Source organism: Vombatus ursinus, unplaced genomic scaffold (genome assembly GCF_900497805.2).
Source record: "Vombatus ursinus unplaced genomic scaffold, bare-nosed wombat genome assembly UNPS02014778.1, whole genome shotgun sequence".
Classification (NCBI taxonomy): Eukaryota; Metazoa; Chordata; class Mammalia; order Diprotodontia; family Vombatidae; genus Vombatus; species Vombatus ursinus.
Window position 1 is genome coordinate 29,427,555 of NW_020954556.1, and position 19,477 is coordinate 29,447,031.

General features: G+C 34.2%; 2 protein-coding genes across 4 annotated transcripts in view; one reads left to right on the forward strand and one right to left on the reverse strand.

Moving 5' to 3' along the window:
• USP34 (ubiquitin specific peptidase 34) overlaps window positions 1–19,477 on the forward strand; it is a 317,492-nt gene that overhangs the window by 74,515 nt on the left and 223,500 nt on the right. For all 3 annotated transcript variants that reach the window (XM_027865141.1, XM_027865140.1, XM_027865142.1), the window contains one exon: window positions 16,958–17,375. In XM_027865141.1, coding sequence (XP_027720942.1) covers window positions 16,958–17,375 — 418 coding nt within the window. The remainder of the gene's footprint in view (window positions 1–16,957; window positions 17,376–19,477) is intronic.
• On the reverse strand, window positions 10,495–10,626 carry LOC114045265 (thymosin beta-4-like). Its single transcript, XM_027865146.1, has one exon. It carries the CDS (start codon window positions 10,624–10,626, stop codon window positions 10,495–10,497), a length of 132 nt encoding a protein of 43 aa, XP_027720947.1.

Genomic DNA, 19,477 nt, shown 5'->3' on the forward strand with positions numbered 1-19,477 from the left:
CAAGCTTTATATAGAATGAATCGGAAATAATCACCAGAGAGAAGGCACGAGCATTTAAGAGGGATTGGAAAGGATTCTACAGGATGTAGAAGGTGGGATTTTTAGCTGTTACATCAAAGAAGCCAGGGAACCTAGTAGGTAGAGGTGTGGGGAGGGGGGGAACATTCTAGGCATGGGGGACAGGCAGCCAGTGAAAATGAGCAGAGGTGAGAGGTGGAGTATCATTTTCCAGCTTCACTTAGATACTGGCTAGTGTAGTCTTCCAGTGGATGTGATGAGGGCCTGGAGTAGAGTGGTGGCAGTGTCAGAGGAGAGAAGGGGTTGTATACTAAGACATGCTGTAAATGTGAAATTGATAAATCTTGGTAACAGATTTGTGATTTGTGATAAATATTTTTGTACATCATTGGGAGTTTTTTTATTTGTTTTTGGTTTTTGGTGAGGTAATCGGGGTTAAGTGACTGCCCAGGGTCGCGTAGTTAGTAAGTGTCAAGTGTCTGAGGCTGGATTTGAACTCAGGTCCTCCTGACTCCAAGGCTGGAACTCTATCCACTGTGCCACCTAGCTGCCCCTAGGGTAGGTTTTTTGCTTAAGACCAATTCCTCCCTCCCCTATCTGCAAAAAGTGATAGTTTTGTTTCCGAGTTGCTTATTTCTTCAATTTCTTTTTTGCTCTAAGTAGGATTTATTTTTTTTTAACATGAAAAACTTTTATTTAACTTTCAAATATATTTTGGAATTTAAGACATATTGCTTTGTACAATGTTTTATGAATTTATATTACTTTAAGCAAAATATTGTAACAGCATTGAGACCTGTCTTGTCTTGAAGCTCAACTACTACTTAACTCCAATTCATTGCTGCTTAACAGTATAAAAGAATACTTCTCAGATTAGTGCAAAGCAGTACCCTTAAAAGAGCTGAATTCTCTTTCAAAATTCACAATTTTCCTGGCTCATATATTCCCTGAGCAAATGGTCACAATATTATACTTATAAAATCTTTTGCTAGTAAACAAAGTAGAAGGAAAGAAAAGTTTCATTTAGCAAAATGACATCGTCCAGGGCTACAAACATCTTAATTTCTTTCCCTTCAGCTCTCCATATGTTGTGAACTATTTGCAGGGCAAAGTCAGTGGGTTGAATTAAAGGTAAATAGGTATTAAAACAGGACTATTGAAAACTTCCCAGAGATAATACACAGCACATACAATGAAGTTTTGTCTCCATTTTTTAAATGATTGTGAGTGCATGTAGCATATTGTTAATTTTTCCTGATTGAATTTGCATTATTTTTTTAAACAAAATAGTATATAGTAAACACTTCCTATGCAGCACATAGATGCAGCTAGGAATTTTGGTGCCTGGTGTAAATTCATTTGCTGGTTTTGGGGTCCACATGGTAGATATTTTAAACCTTTGAGTGTAGCACCAATACTCATAACTCTACATCCATGATTTGTGACATGGGAGTGATAGCAGATGACAGAGTTGCCAGACAGCAATCATTCTTTCATCTAGTTCTTGTTCAGGTTTCTCCTGTTATCTTCTTTTGGTTTTTTCTTTAAAGACAAGCCTTAATTCCACATCACTCTGGTCCCAGATCAAGCCCTTGTAAGTAGGATTTCTAATACAGTATTAAATATTAGAGATGATAATGAATATCCTTGCTTCACCCATGATCTTGTTGGAAAGTCTATATCCCCACTACAGATAATGCTTATTCTTGGTTTTAGATAGATACTACTTATCATTTTAAGAAAAACTCCATTTATTCCTTATGCTTTTGCATTTTTTTTTTAACAGGCAATAGGTATTTTATTTTGTCAGAAGCTTTTATTGCATCCAATGAAATAAGAATGTGTTTTTTGTTATTGTTATTGATATAGTCAGATTTGCTTACAATTTTCTTGCTATTGTACCAACTCTGTATTCTTGGCCTCAGATCAGCCTGGTCATAGTATATAATCTTTGTCATATACTATAATCTCCTTGCTAGTGTGCTAATTAAATTTTTTTACTTCTGTATTCATTAGGGAAATTGGTCTGTTGTTCTTTCGGTTTTTGTTTTCCCTGATTTAGATAGACCATATTTGTACGCTAGAATTCCTTCTGTACCTGTTTTTTAAAAAGTTTATGTAGTATATGAATTAATTGTTTCTTAAATGTTTAATGTTAGATTTTGCTTGCAAGGTTTTCTGGTCCTGAGTATTTTTCTTAGAGAGTTTATTTGTGGCTTATTCAATTTCTTTTCTTTCTTTCTTTCTTTTTTTTAAAGTTAGGGCTATTTAAATATTCTGTTTCCTGTTTTGTTAATAAGGGCAATTTATAGTTCTGTAAATAATCATCCATTTTATTTAGATTATCAGTTTTATTGAGATATAGTTGGGCAAAATAGTTTCTATCAGTTGCCTTTATTTCCTCTTCATTGGTTGTGAATTTACCTTTTTCATTTTTGATACTGGTAATTTAGGGTTTTTTTCTTAATTAAATCAGCCTGTGGTTTATTTTCTTTAAAATAGGTGCTCCTGTTTTTATTTATTAGTTGTTTTTTAATTGATTTTTTTTAACTTTTATTTTTGTTAATTTGACCTGTGATTTTCAGAATTTCTATTTTGTTGTGTAATTGGGGTTTTTAAATTTGTTTTTCTAGTTTTTTTAGTTGCATGAGCAAATCAGTGATCTTTCCTTTTTCTTTTATTGCTGTAAATATTTAGAGATATAAAATTTTCCCTCAGTACTGATTTGCCTGAATCTTACAACTTTTAGTATGTGATATCATTGCTATTATTATCTTTAATGAAATTATTTATTGTTTCTGTAATTTATTTTTTGACACATTCTTTAGGCTTACATTATTTAATTTCAGATTAATTTTTAATCTATACTTCAAAGACCCTTTAATGTAATTTTATTGCATTATGGTCACAAAAAGATATATTTAATAATTGTTTTTCTGCTTTTGTTTGTGAGGTTTTCATGCCCTAATACATTGTCAGTTTTTGTGAAGGTGCCATGCATAACTGAAAAATAGGTATTTTCTTTTCTATTCCCATTTTACGGAAGTCTGTCATATCAAACTTTTAGAAAAATTCTATTCAGCATCTTCTTTCTTGTTTATTTTATGTCTAAATATGTCCGAAGGGAAAATTGAGGTTCTCTACTAATACAGTTTTGCAGTCTATTTCCTACTATAATTCATTTAACTTTTACTTAAAGAATTTGGATAATTTGTCATTTGGTATATATATATTCCATATTGATATTTATATTAATTCATTGCTTGTGATATCTTTTTTAGCAAAATGTAGTTTCTTTGTTTCTGTGTTTTAGTTAGGTCTACCTCTGTCTATGTATATTCTTTCCTCCCTGAACTCAAATGAGAGTGAGGTTCAGATGTTCTCGCCTTCTCACTACTGCCCCCTCTGTTGTAAAAACTCTTCCTTTTATGCCCCATTTATGGGAGATAGTTTCCCTTGTTCTTCCCCCTTCCCCTCTCTTATTATACGTCTCTTCCTCACCCTTCCATCTATTTTTTGAAATCATCCCAATATAATAGAATTACACCCAGGCCATCTGTCTAATCAGACTCCCTCTAAGACCCCCGGTACTGATAAAGTTCTTAGGAGTTACATATATACTCTCCCCATATAAGAATATCAGCAGTTCAGCCTTGTTTAGTTGATTTTTCCCACATTTACCTCTTTATGCTTCTCTTGATTCCCATGTTTAGACGTCACATTTTCTATATGGCTCTAGTCTTTTCATCAGGAATACTTGAAAGTACTTTAATCCATTAAATGGCTTTTTTCCCCCCCTCCCTTTTAGAATTATATTCAGTTTTGCTGGTTAGGTATTGGTTGTAATCCTGGATCCTTTGTCTTCTGGAATATCATATTCCGTGTCCTCCTAGCTGGCTGATAAATCTTGTGTGATCCTGACTGTGGCTCCTCAATCCTTTCATTTTTTCTTTCTGGCTGCTTTCAGTATTTTCTTCTTGAACTGGGAGTTCTGGATTTTGGCTAGAATATTCTTGGGAGTTTTCATTATGGAGTTTCTTTCAGGAAGTGACTGGTTGATTCAGTTTCCACTTTGCCCTCTGGTTCTAAGATATCTGGGCAGCATTTTTCTTTATAACTTCTTGAAATAGTATGTGTAGACTCTTTTTATGTTGTTGTTCATGGATTTCAGATGTTCCATTGATTCTTAAATTATCTCAACTTGATCTATTTCAAGGTCAGTTGTTTTTCTTATGAGATATTTCACATTTTGTTCCATTTTTTCAGTCTTTTGACTTTTTTTTTGTTTTTCTTTTTTGATGTTTCATGTGGTCATAATTTTCTGTTTGGCTTGGAGTTATTTTTCAAGGAGTTATTGTCTTTAGTAGGGTTCTGTACTTCTTTTCCAAGCTATTAATTCTCTTTCCATGTCTTCCATTTCTTTTTTTAAAAATAATTTTTTTCCTCTTTAACTGTTCTGGGAATTCTTGTTGTGGTTGTTTCCATTTTGCATTTTTTCTTTGAGTCTTTGCTTTGTGAGTGTTTTCTACTCATTTACCTTCTGTGTTTGTATTTTGAGCTTCCTTGTTACCAGAAGAGGTCTTTAAAGGGTAAATCTTGCATCCTGCTTGGACTTGATTTTGGATTTTATGTTAGTATTGTCTCTGCTTACTTCTTGGGAGGAATGTCTAGCTTTAGCTCTACTCTCTTTTATGTCTTTCTGCTATTTTTATGTCTCTGTCTGTGGTCCTCAATATTTGGGAACTTCTGAAAAAGTGTGATATGGGGAGAAATCTTTTCACAAACCTATAAGAGTCATACATTTAAGTTTTTGGAACTTTTTTATACAACTTGGGCTTCTTTCACTCAGCCCTCTTTTGATTGCTACTGTTTCTCTCCATCTTGAATCTGTGAACTGGAGTTGGATAATGGGTAGCAGAGTTGCCAGGTGATACTTGTTCCTGCTCTCACTACTCATTTAGGGCTTCCCTGGGGGATTGTTTTCTTATCTAGTACCAACTCTCCTGGTTTTTGGTCTTTGTATTGCTTGGCATTGAAATGCTCCCACTATTTTGTTCTTGGCCGGTTCCCCCATCCCTGTGTCCATAAGACCTCTCTTATTTTCTAAAGCTGCTTTTGGCTGGCATGGTGACTTTGTCTTGGTTTTTGTGATGAGAATTTGGTCTGGCATGAGCTGGGCAAAAATGCTAACTCTAACTTCACCTCCTCTGCGTAACTTTTTTTTTATTCAAAAAAATTTTGGGGTTGCATTTTAGGTTCCTTTTTTTTTTTTTTGAGCCAGGCGATGGGGTTAAGTGACTTGGTAACTTGGTCACACCTCTAGTAAGTGTCAAGTGTCTGAGGTTGGGTTTGAACCCAGGTCGTTCTGACTCCAGGGCCAGTGCTCTATCCATTGCGCCACCTAGCTGCTCCCTGAAATTTAAGTTCTGAACTCTTTCCCTCCCTACCCTGTACTAGGGAAGGGCCACCTTGTGTATATGTATATTATATAACCATACTATGCATACTTCTATTTATCAATTCTTTCTCTGGAGTTAGGTAGCATCATGCTTCATAGGTCTTTTGTAGTTGATTAGAATATTTATAATACTCAGAATAACTGAATCATTCACAGTAATTCTTCTAACAGTATTGCTCTTACTGTATACAGTATTTTCTTAGTTCTGCTCGTTTCACTCTCAAATCTTTCTCTATTTTTCTAAAATCAGCCGGCTCATCATTTCTTACAGCACAATAGGATTCCATCACAATCATATACCACAATTTGTTTCACCATTACCTGGTTGATGGGCATCCTCTCAATTTCCAGTTCAGTAATTGAGAACGTATAGGTTCTTTTCTTTTTTCCATGATCTCTTTGGGAAACGGACCTAATAGTGGTATTGCTGGGTCAAAGATATACATAGTTTTATAATTCTTTGGGCAGAATTCCAGATTGCTCTCCAAAATGATTGGATCAGTTCACATTCACTGACAGTGTATTAGTGTTCCAATTTTTCCATATCTCCTCTAACATTTGTCATTTTCCCTTTCTGTCATTTTAACTAATCTGATAGGTGTAAGACGATATCTCAAAGTTCTTTTAACTTTTGTACTTCTCTAGTCAGTAATGATTTAGAACAACTTTTCATATGACTATTGACAGCTTTGATTTCTTCATCAAAAAACTGCCTGTTAATATTCTTTTACTATTTATCAATTGAGAAATGACTCATATTCTTAAAAATTTGACCAAGTTCTCTGTATGTTGAAGTGTGAGATCTTTATCTGGGAAACAATGTATAAATTTTTTTCCCCAGTTTCTTACCTTCCTTCTAATCCTGTCTACTGTAGTTTTATTTCTACAAACCCTTTTTAATTTAATATAATCAAAACAATTTATTTTATACCTCACAATGCTATTTATTGTTTATTCATAAATTCTCCTATCCACAAGTCTGATAGGTAATATGTTCCATGTTCTTCTGATTTTCTTGTAATGTCTCCCTTTGTAGCTGTCATGTATCCATTTTGACCTTATCTTGGGTAAATGGTATAAAATACTGGTGTATATCCAGTTTCTGCTGGACTGCTTTCCAGTTTTCCCAACAGTTTTTAACTAAATAGTTAATTCTTATCCCACAAGCTTAAATCTTTACATTTGTCAAACACAAGGTTACTGTAATCATTTACCACTGTATATTATATGTTTGCCCTGTTCCACTGATCCATCTTTCTACAGTTACCACATTATAATACAGCTTAAGATGTGGTACTGCTTTTCTTCTGTTTTGTTTTCTTTCTTTCTGATGGTTCCTCCTATTGGTTCTAATTGATGGTTCTAACTCTTCCTTACAACATCACTAATGTGAAAATATGCTTAATAGGAATGTATATGTATAGCCTATATCAGATTGTGTGCCGTCTTAGGGAGAAAGAGGGAGAAAAATTTAAAACTCAAAAGCTTATGGAAGTGATTGTTGATAAATCAAAATAAATAATAAAAAATATGTGATATTGCTAAATCTCCTTCCTTTACTTTTTTCCATTAATTCTTTTAATATTCTTGACCTTTTGCTCTTCCAAATGAATATGCTTTTTTTTCTAGCTTGTTAAAACAACCTTTTGATGATTTAATTGGGGTGGCATTGAATAAATAGATTAGGTAGAATTGTCATTTTTATTATATTGGCTCTGCCCACTCATGAACAATTAATATTTCTTCAGTTTTTAAAATTTAACTTTATATAAAATCAATTTTATAATTATGTCTATATAGTTCCTGGGTTTGTTTTGGTAGGTATAGTTCTGGGTATTTTATGCTGTCTACAGTTATTTTAAATGGGGTATCTCTTAGCATCTCTTCTTGCAGGGTTTTGTTGGTGATATATAGAAATACTGGTGATATGTAGGTTTCTTTTATATCCTGCTACTTTGCTAAAATTATTAATTATTTCAACTAGCCTTTGAGTTGAATCTCTAGGATTTTCTTTTTTTTTCCTTTGTTTTCTTTTTTTAAATTAATTTATTTTGATTTATCAATAATCACTTCCATATGCTTTTGAGTTTAAAATTTTTCTCCCCCTTCCTCCCCACCACCCTCCTTAAGATGGCGCACAATCTGATATAGGCTGTGCATTTACATTTCTGTTAAACATATTTTCACATTAGTGATGTTGTAAGTAGAAATTAAAACCAATAGGAGGAACCATCAGAAAGAGGAAACAAAACTCAACACAAGAGAAAAAAAATAGCAATTCGGCTTCCGTAGTTCTTTCTTTGGGTGTGGATAGCATTTTCCATCACAAGGCCTCTGGAGATGTCTTAGATCCTTGTATTGCCAGGAAGGGTTAAGTTTATCAATATTAGTCATCACACAACATGGCTGTTATTGTGTACAACGTTCTCTTGGTTCTGCTCACTTCACTCAGCATCAGACCATACAAGCCTTCCAGGTTTTTCTGAAGTCAGTCTGTTCATCATTTCTTATAGTACAATAGTATTCCATCTCATTCATATACCACAACTTGCTCAGCTGTTCCCCAACTGATGGGCATCTCCTCAATTTCCAATTCTTTGTCACCACAAAAAGAGCTGCTATGAATATTTTTGTACATGTAGGTCCTTTTCCCGTTTGTGTGATCTCTTTAGGATATAGCCCTAGAAGTGCTGTTGCTGGGTCAAAGGGTGTGCACATTTTTATAGCCCTTTGGGCATAGTTCCAAATTGCTCTCCAAAGTGGTTGGATCATTTCACAACTCCACCAACAATGCATTAGTGTTCCAATTTTCCCACATCTTCTCCAACATTTATCATTTTCCTGTTTTGTCATGTTGGCCATTCTGATAGGTGTGATGTGGTATCTCAGAGTTGTTTTGATTTGCATTTCTCTAATCAATAGTGATTTAGAGCATTTTTTCATATGACTATAAATGACTTTAATTTCTTCATCTGAGAACTGTCTGTTCCTATCCTTTGACCACTTATCAATTGGGTATTGGCTTGTATTCTTATAAATTTGACTTAATTCTCTATATATTTTAGAAATAAGACCCTTATCAGAGATACTGGTTGTAAAAATTCTTTCCCAATTTTCTACCTTTCTTCTAATTTTAGTTGCATTGGCTTTGTTTGTGCAAAAACTTTTCAATTTAATGTAATCAAAATTATCCATTTTGCTTTTCGTAATGTTCTCCGTCTCCTGTTTGGTCATGAATTCTTCTGTTCTGCATAGATCTGACAGGTAAACTACTCCTTGCTCTCTCAGTTTGCTTATAGTATCAGCCTTTATATCTAAATCATGTACCCATTTTGACTTTATTTTGGTATATAGTGTGAGATTTTGGTCTTTGCCTAGTTTCTGCCATACTCTTTTCCAGTTTTCCCAGCAGTTTTTTTCAAAGAGTGGGTTCTTATCCCAGAAGGTGGGGTCTTTGGGTTTATTGAATAATAGATTACTATAGTCATTGACTACTGTGTCTTGCATACTTAACCTATTCCACTGATCCACCACTCTATTTTTTAGCCAGTACCAAGCAGTTTTGATGATTGCTGCTTTATAATACAATTTAAGTTCTGGAATGGCTAGGCTACCTTCCCCTGCCTTTCTTTTTATTAGTTCTCTTGATATTCTGGACCTTTTGTTCTTCCAAATGAATCTTGTTATTATTTTTTCTAACTCTATAAAATAATTTTTTGGTAGTTTGATTGGTATGGCACTGAATAAGTAAATTAGCTTGGGTAGAATTGTCATTTTTATTACATTAGCTCGGCCTACCCATGAGTACCTGATGTTTTTCCAATTATTTAGATCTCATTTTATTTGCGTGAAAAGTGTTTTGTAATTGTGTTCATAGAGTTCCTGGGTTTATTTTGGGAGGTAGACTCCTAAATATTTTATAATGTCTACAGTAAGTTTAAATGGAATTTTTCTTTTTATCTCTTGCTGTTAGGCTTTGTTGGTAATACATAGAAATGCCAATGATTTATGTGGGTTTATTTTATAGCCTGCAACTTTGCTAAAGTTGTTTATTATTTCAAGTAGTTTTTTACTTGATTCTCTAAGTATAACATCATGTCATCTGCAAAGAGTGAAAGCTTTGTTTCTTCTTTGCCTATTCTAATGCCTTCAATGTCTTTTTCTTCTCTTATTGCTAAAGCTAATGAATCTCTAGGATTTTCCAAGTATGTCATCATATCATCTGCAAAAAGAGATAGTTTTATTACCTCATTGCCCATTCTGATTCTTTTAATTTCTTTTTCTTCTCTTATTCTTATTGCTTGCATTTCTAATACAAAATTGAATAATATTGGTGATAATGGGCATCTTTGTTTTACTCTAATTTTTAAATTTTTTTTCAAGTTTTAAAACTTTTTATTTGCGTATTAAAAATTGTGCATTCTCCAATAATTAAAATCATTTGAACAAAAAAAAAAATAGCACTCTGATTAACTGTATTTTATAGCTTGCCAGGACCTTGGTGCAGCTTTGCATTTTACTGTTAACTAGATTTGCTGTAGTCCCACCTAGGTTCTTCTTTTCACCAACGTGCAAGCTTTTTTTTATGATTGACTTTTTTTTTTTTTTTTTTTGACTAGGCAGTGTGGTTGAGTGACTTGCCCAGACTCACACAGCTAGGAAGTGTCAAGTGTCTGAGGCCGGATGTGAACACAGGTCCTTCTGACTCCAAGACCAGAGCTCTATCCACTGCACCACCTAGCTGCCCTGCAAGCTCTTTTAAAAAAAAAAAAATTTTTTTTTTTAATGCCACCAGGCCCAAACTAGCCAGGACAGGCAGATGGAAAGAGGCAGCTGGCTGCGCCTTCATTCAGTTCAGTGTCAGTAATTCTTTATTCTTCTGATGTTGAAAGGGCAGCACAGTCACTTAAACTTTATCCAACCTCTTTGCATCTTACAAAGTTAAACAGCTAAAAGAAGCAAAATTAAGAAGGCAGTGCTTGTGGAATGTACAGTGCATATTGGCAGGGCAGATTTCATTACAATTCACTCACTTGCTTCTCTTCAATTGTTTCTTTTGAAAGCAGTGGGTTTTTCTGTTGTGTTTCTGTCTTCTTCATTTTAGACTCATCGGATCTCTGAATCTCAGCCATATCTGGTTTGTTAGACATTTTTGCAGATTAAGCAGTGATGGGTGGGTGCAGTAAGTCAGATCTCTGAGGTGGCAGCTCGCATCTGTCATTTTTTTTTTTTCTTAATACTCTTCCCTTTATTGGCTACATATCTTTGTGAGGCTGGATTTTCTTCATATATTTTTTTGAGGGGGGTAGGTTGGCAATGGAGTTAAGTGACTTGCCCAAGGTCACACAGCTAGTAAGTGTCAAGTGTGGGAGGTCACATTTGAACTCAGGTCTTCCTGACTCCAGGGCCAGTAGTTGCCCCCTGTTTAACTCTTTTTTTTTTTTTTTTTAAAGACAATTGGCGTTAAGTGACTTGCCCAGGGTCACACAGCTAGTAAGTGTCAAGTGTGTGAGGCCAGATTTGAACTGAGGTCCTCCTGACTCCAAGGCCAGAACTTTATCCACTGTCCCTGTTTCACTCTTGATCTTATTGGGAGGGCTTCTAGCTTATCCTCATTACAAATAATGCTTGCTGATTATTTTAGATAGGTGCTTATTATCAATTTAAGGAAAAATTCATTTATACTTGTGCTTTTAAGTGTTTTTAATAGGAATGAATGTTGTATTTTGTCAAACCTTTTCTGCATCTGTTGACATAATCATATCATTTATTGCTTTTGTTATTGATATAATCAATTTAATAGTTTTCCTTATGCCAAACTATCTCTGCATTCCTGGCATAAATCCCAGCTGGATAACTTCAATGTTACATATTATTAAAGAGCTTGGAAATGTTTTTTGAAATAGTGTTTTAGTGATATTTAAGTTTAATTTGTTTTTAAAAATAGTTTTGATAAAAATTGCCTCAGTTTTTTTTTGTTTTTGTTTTTGTTTTGTTTTGTTTTGTTTTGGTCAAAGAAGTCTGTTAAAAGATAGGACTTAAATAGTGGGTAGAGACAGACTGCCAAAGACTTGAAATCTTGTAGGAAAGCATTTTGTATTTGTTTCTCAACTTATGTCTGGTTACCTTATGTTTGTAATGTAGGGACCTTTCCAATACTTTGATATGACATTTAGCATCTTCTGAAGTGTCTCTTCTCTAGGTGTTGTGATGGAATGGAAAGTATATTGCTTTGAAATTAAAGGTTCTAGGTTTATATCCTGCCTCTGGGAATTTGTACCTATGATGTTGGGTAAGTCATTTCAGTTAAACTCTTTAGGTCTTAGTTTTCTCATATGTAAAAAGAGCCTCAATTTTCTCATACATAAAAAGAGTGGATTGGACTGTTACTGTCATCTTTCAGTTGAATCTGACTCTTTGTGACCCTATTTGGGGTTTTCTTGGCGAAGATATGGGAGTGGTTTGCTGTTTCCTTCTCCAGCTCATTTTTCATATGAGGAAATTGATGCAAAGAGGGATAAAGTGATTTGCCCCAAGGTCTTGTAGCCAGTCAGTGTCTGAGACCGAATTTGAACTTAGATCCTCCTGATTCCAGAGCAGGCATTGTGCCACCTAACTGTCCTCGGTAACTCTCTAAGCCCTTTTAATTAAATTACCAGATTATCTTCAAAGAGGTTTAATTTTACCTCCTCTTTGCCATCTTAAATTTTCTTGTCTTTTTGCTATAATTAACATTTCCAGACCCCACAGCTTCCTTCAAAGCTCAGCCCAGGGCCATTTCCTACTCATTACTTTTGTGGCCTTGCACAAGTAATATAACTTTTCTGGGCCTTAATTTCCCTTTTTTAAATTGAAAGGATTTGACTAAATGACTTCTGAGATCCCTCATATCCCTAATTCTGGGCTCTGTGATCCTGTGACATGCTTTTGAATTTCTCTGACTCTCTGACACTCTGACCTTGGGCAAGCCATTTAACTTTTTATGATTTTTGAATTTTTGTAAAAGGGTTTGGACTAGGTGATCTCCATTGTTTCTTTAGTTTTAAAATCTGTGAGCTTAAACTATAAATAACACTTATAAAGTGAACTAATTTAGAATTTTTACTATTTTATACTCCCTCCTAGTTTGACATACTTTTTTTTTTTTAACCGAAGGGAAAACTAAAACCTACCCTGGCATATCAACAACTTTTATAAAAAGTTGCCAATTACTAATTTATCCCAATGTAGTTGGAACCGAAGAGAATTAACAGTATTGCTTTGGAATGACAAAAACATCCCCCTTGTTGCAGGTGTTTTTTTTTTTTTTTTAAATACCTGGCCTTCGATTTGTTACAGTTGGTGAATATATTTCATGTTTACTTGAATGAAGCAAATAAAACATGCTTTATTCTGTTTTATGTGGCAATAAAATTCCATTTATATGTGGTAACACTGATTATAGACTTGTTATAATGTAAAAAAATCTGGTAATTTTTATTAACATGTGCTTTTGCTTTTACATATATAACTTATTTTATTACTTCTGGTATCATAGATCTCATTGGTATAGTAGGTCCTTTGATCACTTATGTAGATTATATTACATTACATTTCAGGAAGGTGGTTATAGTCATTTACTGTGACCAGAAAAAAAAAAATCACCTCACCAACTTCATAGTGATGACCTTTGTGTGACAGATTTGTGTAGTTTGTTGTTTGACTTCATCTCTTAAATCTTTTTAAGCTTTGTAGGATCACTCTTCCTAATTTCCTACTCTCATTCTATTTTTTTATTTTTTTTTTCCTCTTTGTGAGGCAGTTGGGGTTAAGTAACTTGCCCGGGTCACATAGCTAGTGTTATATGTTTGATGTAGAACTTGAACTCAGGTCTTCCTGATTCCAGGGCCAGTGCTCTATCCATTGTGCCACTTAGTGGCCCTGCATTTGGGGTTTCTTATTTAATAAGAATACAAATTGCCCAATGGCATTGTGAGTAATTCTTAACCCATCAGATTACAACTTTTGTGACCTGGTTTTGAAAAGTATACAGAACTTTCCTGTGGGAGTGGATCCAAAGTTACTCATCACCCCCCCCCCCCGGAAATCTTTTACCCTTTAATTATTGTTATTATTATTATTATTATTTTTTGAAATTTGTGTCATTTCAAAAAATTTTTTTTAAATGACATCTTCAATTTAATAATTTTTTGTAAATTTGTGGGTTTTTTTCTTGCTTTGAAATTTTAATAAGGCAACATGTAACTGTATAATATCGTATTGTAAACAATTCATTACAGGAACATATTCCTGCCAGTGCATGCTGGACTTTCTGACAATGCAACATGCTCACCTGCCAACAACTTACTTGTTTTTAAGACTTGTCGGCGGACCTGACCACTGACCAGTTATAACTTGTATTTTGTGTGTTTATTTGGAAGATAATGTAATCATCACGACTTTAATCTTAAATAACAGATGAAACATGTACGCGTGGTTTTTCAAAAATTTGTTTTCTTTCCTATGCTTCCACTTCCCCCTTATTTTTATTCAGTGCCCCCCCCCTCCACCCCATTACATCCATGTCTACTACCAAGCCTGTCCCCCCTAGCATCCCTCAGGAGGTGATATTGCCCACTTTGGGAACCTCTTTTTGAATTAGGAAGACCTAAGTTCACATCCTACCTCAGATACATACTAATTGTATATGACCCTGTCAAGCCAGGGTGTCTTCATCAGTAAAGTGGAGATAATAATAACACCTAACTCTCAGGGTTTTTGTGAGGATTAAATGAGTTAACATGTAAAATGCTTTGCAAACCTTAATCGCTATGTAAAACTGGCTATTGTTATTATTGTCATTCTTGTCCAAACTCGTTTGATATAGCTAGAATTATACTGATTATCTATGTAGTTAATGTAGTTTTGAGTTTTTTCTAGGTTGGTAAGAAAGGACCTAGAGAGTATCTTTGGTATATTTCATAGAGAACTGGCCTCCCAAATCAGGAAGACCTTGATTTAAGTCCCTTTTCTGACATAGTTTCCGGGTAAGTCAGGTGACCTCTCAGTGTTCTAGACAACCTAGCCTTTTTAAGTTGCAGAGATTGAAGAGCAGGAACTGATTTGCCTTGGTAGAGGGAGCTTCCTTATCCGGAATTCCCTATAGTAATGAAAGTGCATGAAGTACTGGAGAGTGGGTAGATGAGATGACTCTTATCTTTTTTGTAATAGCCAAATGTGGGCTTGCCTCTAACACACCACCACCTGCCTTTCATCCATTTTTGCCTCTGGTGTGGGTCCCTAAGATCAGTTAATGCAACTTCTACTTAGGCATTCACCACATCTGTGAAGGTGCTTGCTATTGGGAAAATTCTTCTCTCCTTATTGCCTCTATATCCACTCCCTGTCCCCCAGATCAGTTCTTGCCTGAAAACTGTCTTCTCTTGGATGGTAGCCCCTATATTACAGGGCAGTGATTGGTGAGTGAGACTCCTCTACTTTTATTTCCAATGTCTTTCCCTCTCCTACCTTTCAAACCTATTCCCCTCCTCTTTTTGTTTGGGTTAGACAGTGAGTCTTATAGTTATGTAGATAATGAGTGTATGTAAGCACACACATACTGGGGGGGGAGGGGCATTATTCTCAGATTTGTTTATTTATTTATTACTGATAGATGTACATGAACAAAAAAAATAGGAAGACTTCTGTTAAGAGAGTTTTGTATTCTGTAGTGAACTTTGGGACTTCCATCCTTATAGCAGTAAGCATATTTGAGAAAAATTGTGGAAATGGAATGAGCCGAAGTACCATAGATAGTCAGAATGTCTGCATTGCCTAGGTTAAAAACAAACTTACTAGTGTAGTTTTTATTGAAAAGTGAATTTTTTTGTATTTGAAGTTGAATTGATGAATATTCTGTGCTTGAGATTTGTATTTATTTCTCAGTGATGTAATGGGTCACTAGGATTATTGAAGCAATATTTCATGGAAAGAGTCAGTGTTAAGAAACAGGTAAAAATACTGTCAACTTCACTTTTATGATTATCATTATGACTATTATTCCCACATTCTTGCCATTTTAATAAATGTAAGGCTGTCTTTAGCTGGCTGCGCTCATGGAATTATTCTCCTATTTATTTATGCCAGTCAAGTAGGATATATGTTGCTGGTAAAAGTAAAGTCATAGGTAATATATGTCAGTGGGTCAGGCCTCTGGCTTTTCATACTAGTGTGTCTCCTGTACAGTGGACAATTTTATTTTTATAAGGTAAAACCCTACTTGTTGCTCTTAAACTTTTGTACATATAATCTGCAGTGTGGTTAGCTCTTTTGATTACCATGTCACACTGCTGCCTTGAAAGTCCCCCTGAATACTGAGGTCTTTTTCACATGAACTATTTTCTAACTATGTTCTCTCCTTGGGCCTATACTTTGTTTGTACATTTAGATTTTTGAACCCAACTGTAACACTCAACACTCATCCAGTATAAATTTCATCTGGATAGCTTTAGTTCATTTGTTGTATTATTTTTTTTTTATTATTTAAAACAATTTTATTTTTAATTTGTTTTGGTTTATCAACAATCACTTCCATAAGCTTTTGAGTTTTAAATTTTTCTCCTCCTCCTTTCTCACCTCCCTCCCCAAGATGGCATGCAATCTGATATAGGCTGTACATGTACATTCCTATTAAACATATTTTCATGTCAGTGATGTTTAAGTAAGAATTGGAACCAATAGGAAGAACCAGAAAGAGGAAACAAAACACAACAGAAGAAGAAAAATAGCAAATAGTATGCTGTGATCTGCATTCAAACTCCATAGTTCTTTCTTTGGATGTGGATAGCCTTTTCCATCATGACGCCTTTGGAGATGTCTTAGATCCTTGTATTGCTAAGAAGGGTTAAGTCTATCAATATTAGTCATTGTACAACATGGCTGTTACTGTGTACGTTTTCCTGGTTCTGCTCCCTTCACTCAGCATTAGACCATACACCTTTGTTGTATTTTCTTTGTATCCCAATTCTTTCACCCATTCTATCCTTTCTCTCAGGATTATGTCATCCTTTTCTTTTGAATTTTTTTTTTGGGGGGTGGCTTAGAAGGGTGTGGAAATTTATATTTTGTCTAACACTTAGAATTTTGTTGTTTTACATAGTTTATTTTATATGGTTATTTTGGTGGCATTTCTGGTTCAATCTTAAATAAAAAGTCTGCTTAAAAATCTTTAGCTAATCCTTTTAGCAACTGGTGCCTTTTAGGTGGTTTTATTTTCTTTGTTTCTGGTTAGGATTTTTATTTTTGTCTTTGTCTCTTCTAGCACACATTAGATGCTTACCAAAGTTTGTTAAATTTTGTATGTTTTTCTCAGTCATTTAACTAAGGAAACTGATTAAGGAAAGAGCTTTTCAGTGTTTCTCTAACATTCTACATATTTATGATTTAATTATAATTCATAACTATTCATGGAAACAAATATATTTTTCGATTTCTCTTTTTCAGGCAATGTCTATGCTGCTTTAAGGAGTATAAGCACTTGGAGATTTTTAACCAAGTAGTATGTGCTCTCATTAACTTAGTGATTGCCCAAGTTCAAGCGCTTCGGGACCAGCTCTGTAAACATTGCACTATTAACATAGATTCAACATGGCAAGATCAGAATAATCAAGCTGAGGAGCCATTGAATGTAGAAAGAGAGTCTCATGAAGAAGAAAATATAGAAAAACAAAAATCAGAGAAAAAATTAGACTCTACAAGGATTTGTAGCCTGACGGAGGAGGAGTCTACGAAGAGTTCTGATCCTTTTAATTTATGGAGTACAGATGAGAAGGAAAAACTCTTGCTATGTGTGGCAAAAATCTTTCAGATTCAGTTTCCCTTATATACTGCTTACAAGCATAACACTCATCCTACAATAGAGGTATTTTTTTTTAATATTTTGCTAATTTTCTTGGAGAAGTCATAATAGTAAAACATGTGAGCTCCACATTTTAATTTTTATACTAAACAAACAAGTCTAAGGATTGTGAAAGGAAAATGTATAGAATGTGTATGTGAAAAAATGATTACTACTTTATTACTGTGATCATTATTTTCACACCAAGATAGCCATTTAATAATACTACACTGATGGTTTTGTTCCTGTTCTTCAGTATTTGAAATACTGCCTTTAAGATGAACTTTTTTTGAGTTGAAATAAAATAAATGATGATATCTGTTGTTTATTGTGGAATTATACATAGAAACTTGTTCTCTTACAGTGATCTCGTTACTTTTTCTTTGGTATAAATCTGCTGTTACTGATGTTATACTTTGTTGTTTTTTAAACTTAGAGAATAATTTTTTGAACCATATTATTAGAAAGAAAATAACATGTTGAATTTAAGAATACCATTATCAGGATAAAATAATTTATTATGAAGTTATTCTATCTACTTTTTCCTTTTGTGAAACTTAGTAACAACTAGTTTTTTTCATCACATGAGTTTTAGCAGACAGTGATATCTACTAAATGCTTGACAGTCCTATCATTTGGAGCATTTTTAGAAGTTATTAAGGGAATTTAGGTTCTTACCCTAGAAGACTAATTTTGGCAGCAGTGGTTCTCGCCAGACATGAGTGAGTTGGTGAGATATACTTTTATGTTATGGTTATGTAACCAAGAATCATAGTTTGTTGTTAAGACCAATCATTGGATTATTTAAAATAGAGCAGTCTGCCTGTTTGTTATTGATATATTCTCTAATTGATAAGAAGTAATACAGATTATAGAGTCTTTTATATGGCCTGAAGCCTTTACCAAATGTGTGAAATAAGAAGAGTTAGGTTATAGTGGGCATTACTGATGTTTATTAGCAAGGAATTGATTTTTTTAAGACTTTTGATATACATGTTGTGATTCATAAGCTTTACTAATAGTAAATGACAATGTTAATTAATTGTAGATTTTATTTGGTACTTATTTTATTACTGAAAATTCACAGATTCTTCTGTTGTTCTGTTTGGTGGTGGAGGCCATGGAATTTATTAGTAATCAATTAAGGTTAAGTAAAAGTATTTTCCTTAATCTCCTTAGCACCCCTCCAAAATCTTGATATTTTTACTACTACTACCATCTTTCACTCCTCACTCTTTTGATCCACTGACATAGCTATCACTTTAGTTTATAAGCCTTTACCACCTCTCACCTGGATTATTACAACAGTTGTCCTCTTGTATCAAGTCTTTTACCATTTCAGTGGTAATCCTTCACAATGCTACCAAAGTTAATTTATTTGAACAAAGTTCTTCCTCTACACAAACTACTTCTGTTGCCTCTAAGATAAGAACTAAACTCCTATTTAGCATTTAAAGCCCTATGTTACTTGGCCCTAAGCTATCTTTCTGGTCCTAGTGGATCTCCCCTCCTACTTTCAGAAACCTAGCTAAATTGGCCTATCTCTGTTCATTTAGGATTCTTTTTTCATGCCTGCAGACCTGGCATTCATTCCCTTCCTATCTTCCTCTAGACCTTCCCTCTCTTTAGCTCAAGCTCAAGCTAAAGCTAAAGCTCCATGAATACTCTTCTTAGACTCCCCCACCGATGGCACTTTTCTTCCAAACTACCTTGTATTTAACTACTTTTATATATAGTTATAGCTGTTCACTTCATATTTATGGTATAATGTACATTTATGTATGTCGTTGTTGTCTCTTGCTTTAGAATGTAAGCTCCTTGGGAGTAAGACTTGTTTTATTCTTTGTTTACATCTCTAGTACTTAGCACAATACCTGATATTTAATAGATGCTTAATAAATGCTTATTGGTTGATAATAATCATTCTGGGTGAATGGGGAGGAAGGTTGAAAGCTTGATATTATTGCTAGTAACTTAGCTAAAAGGTAGTTGAAATTAAGAATTTGGGGGACAGACTAAGAAGATTTCAGCTACCTGTTAAACATCTCAAACTAGATGTCCTGTAAACATCATAAACTCAGTATGTCCCAAACTGAATTCATTTTATTTGTTTGTCCAAAGACTGG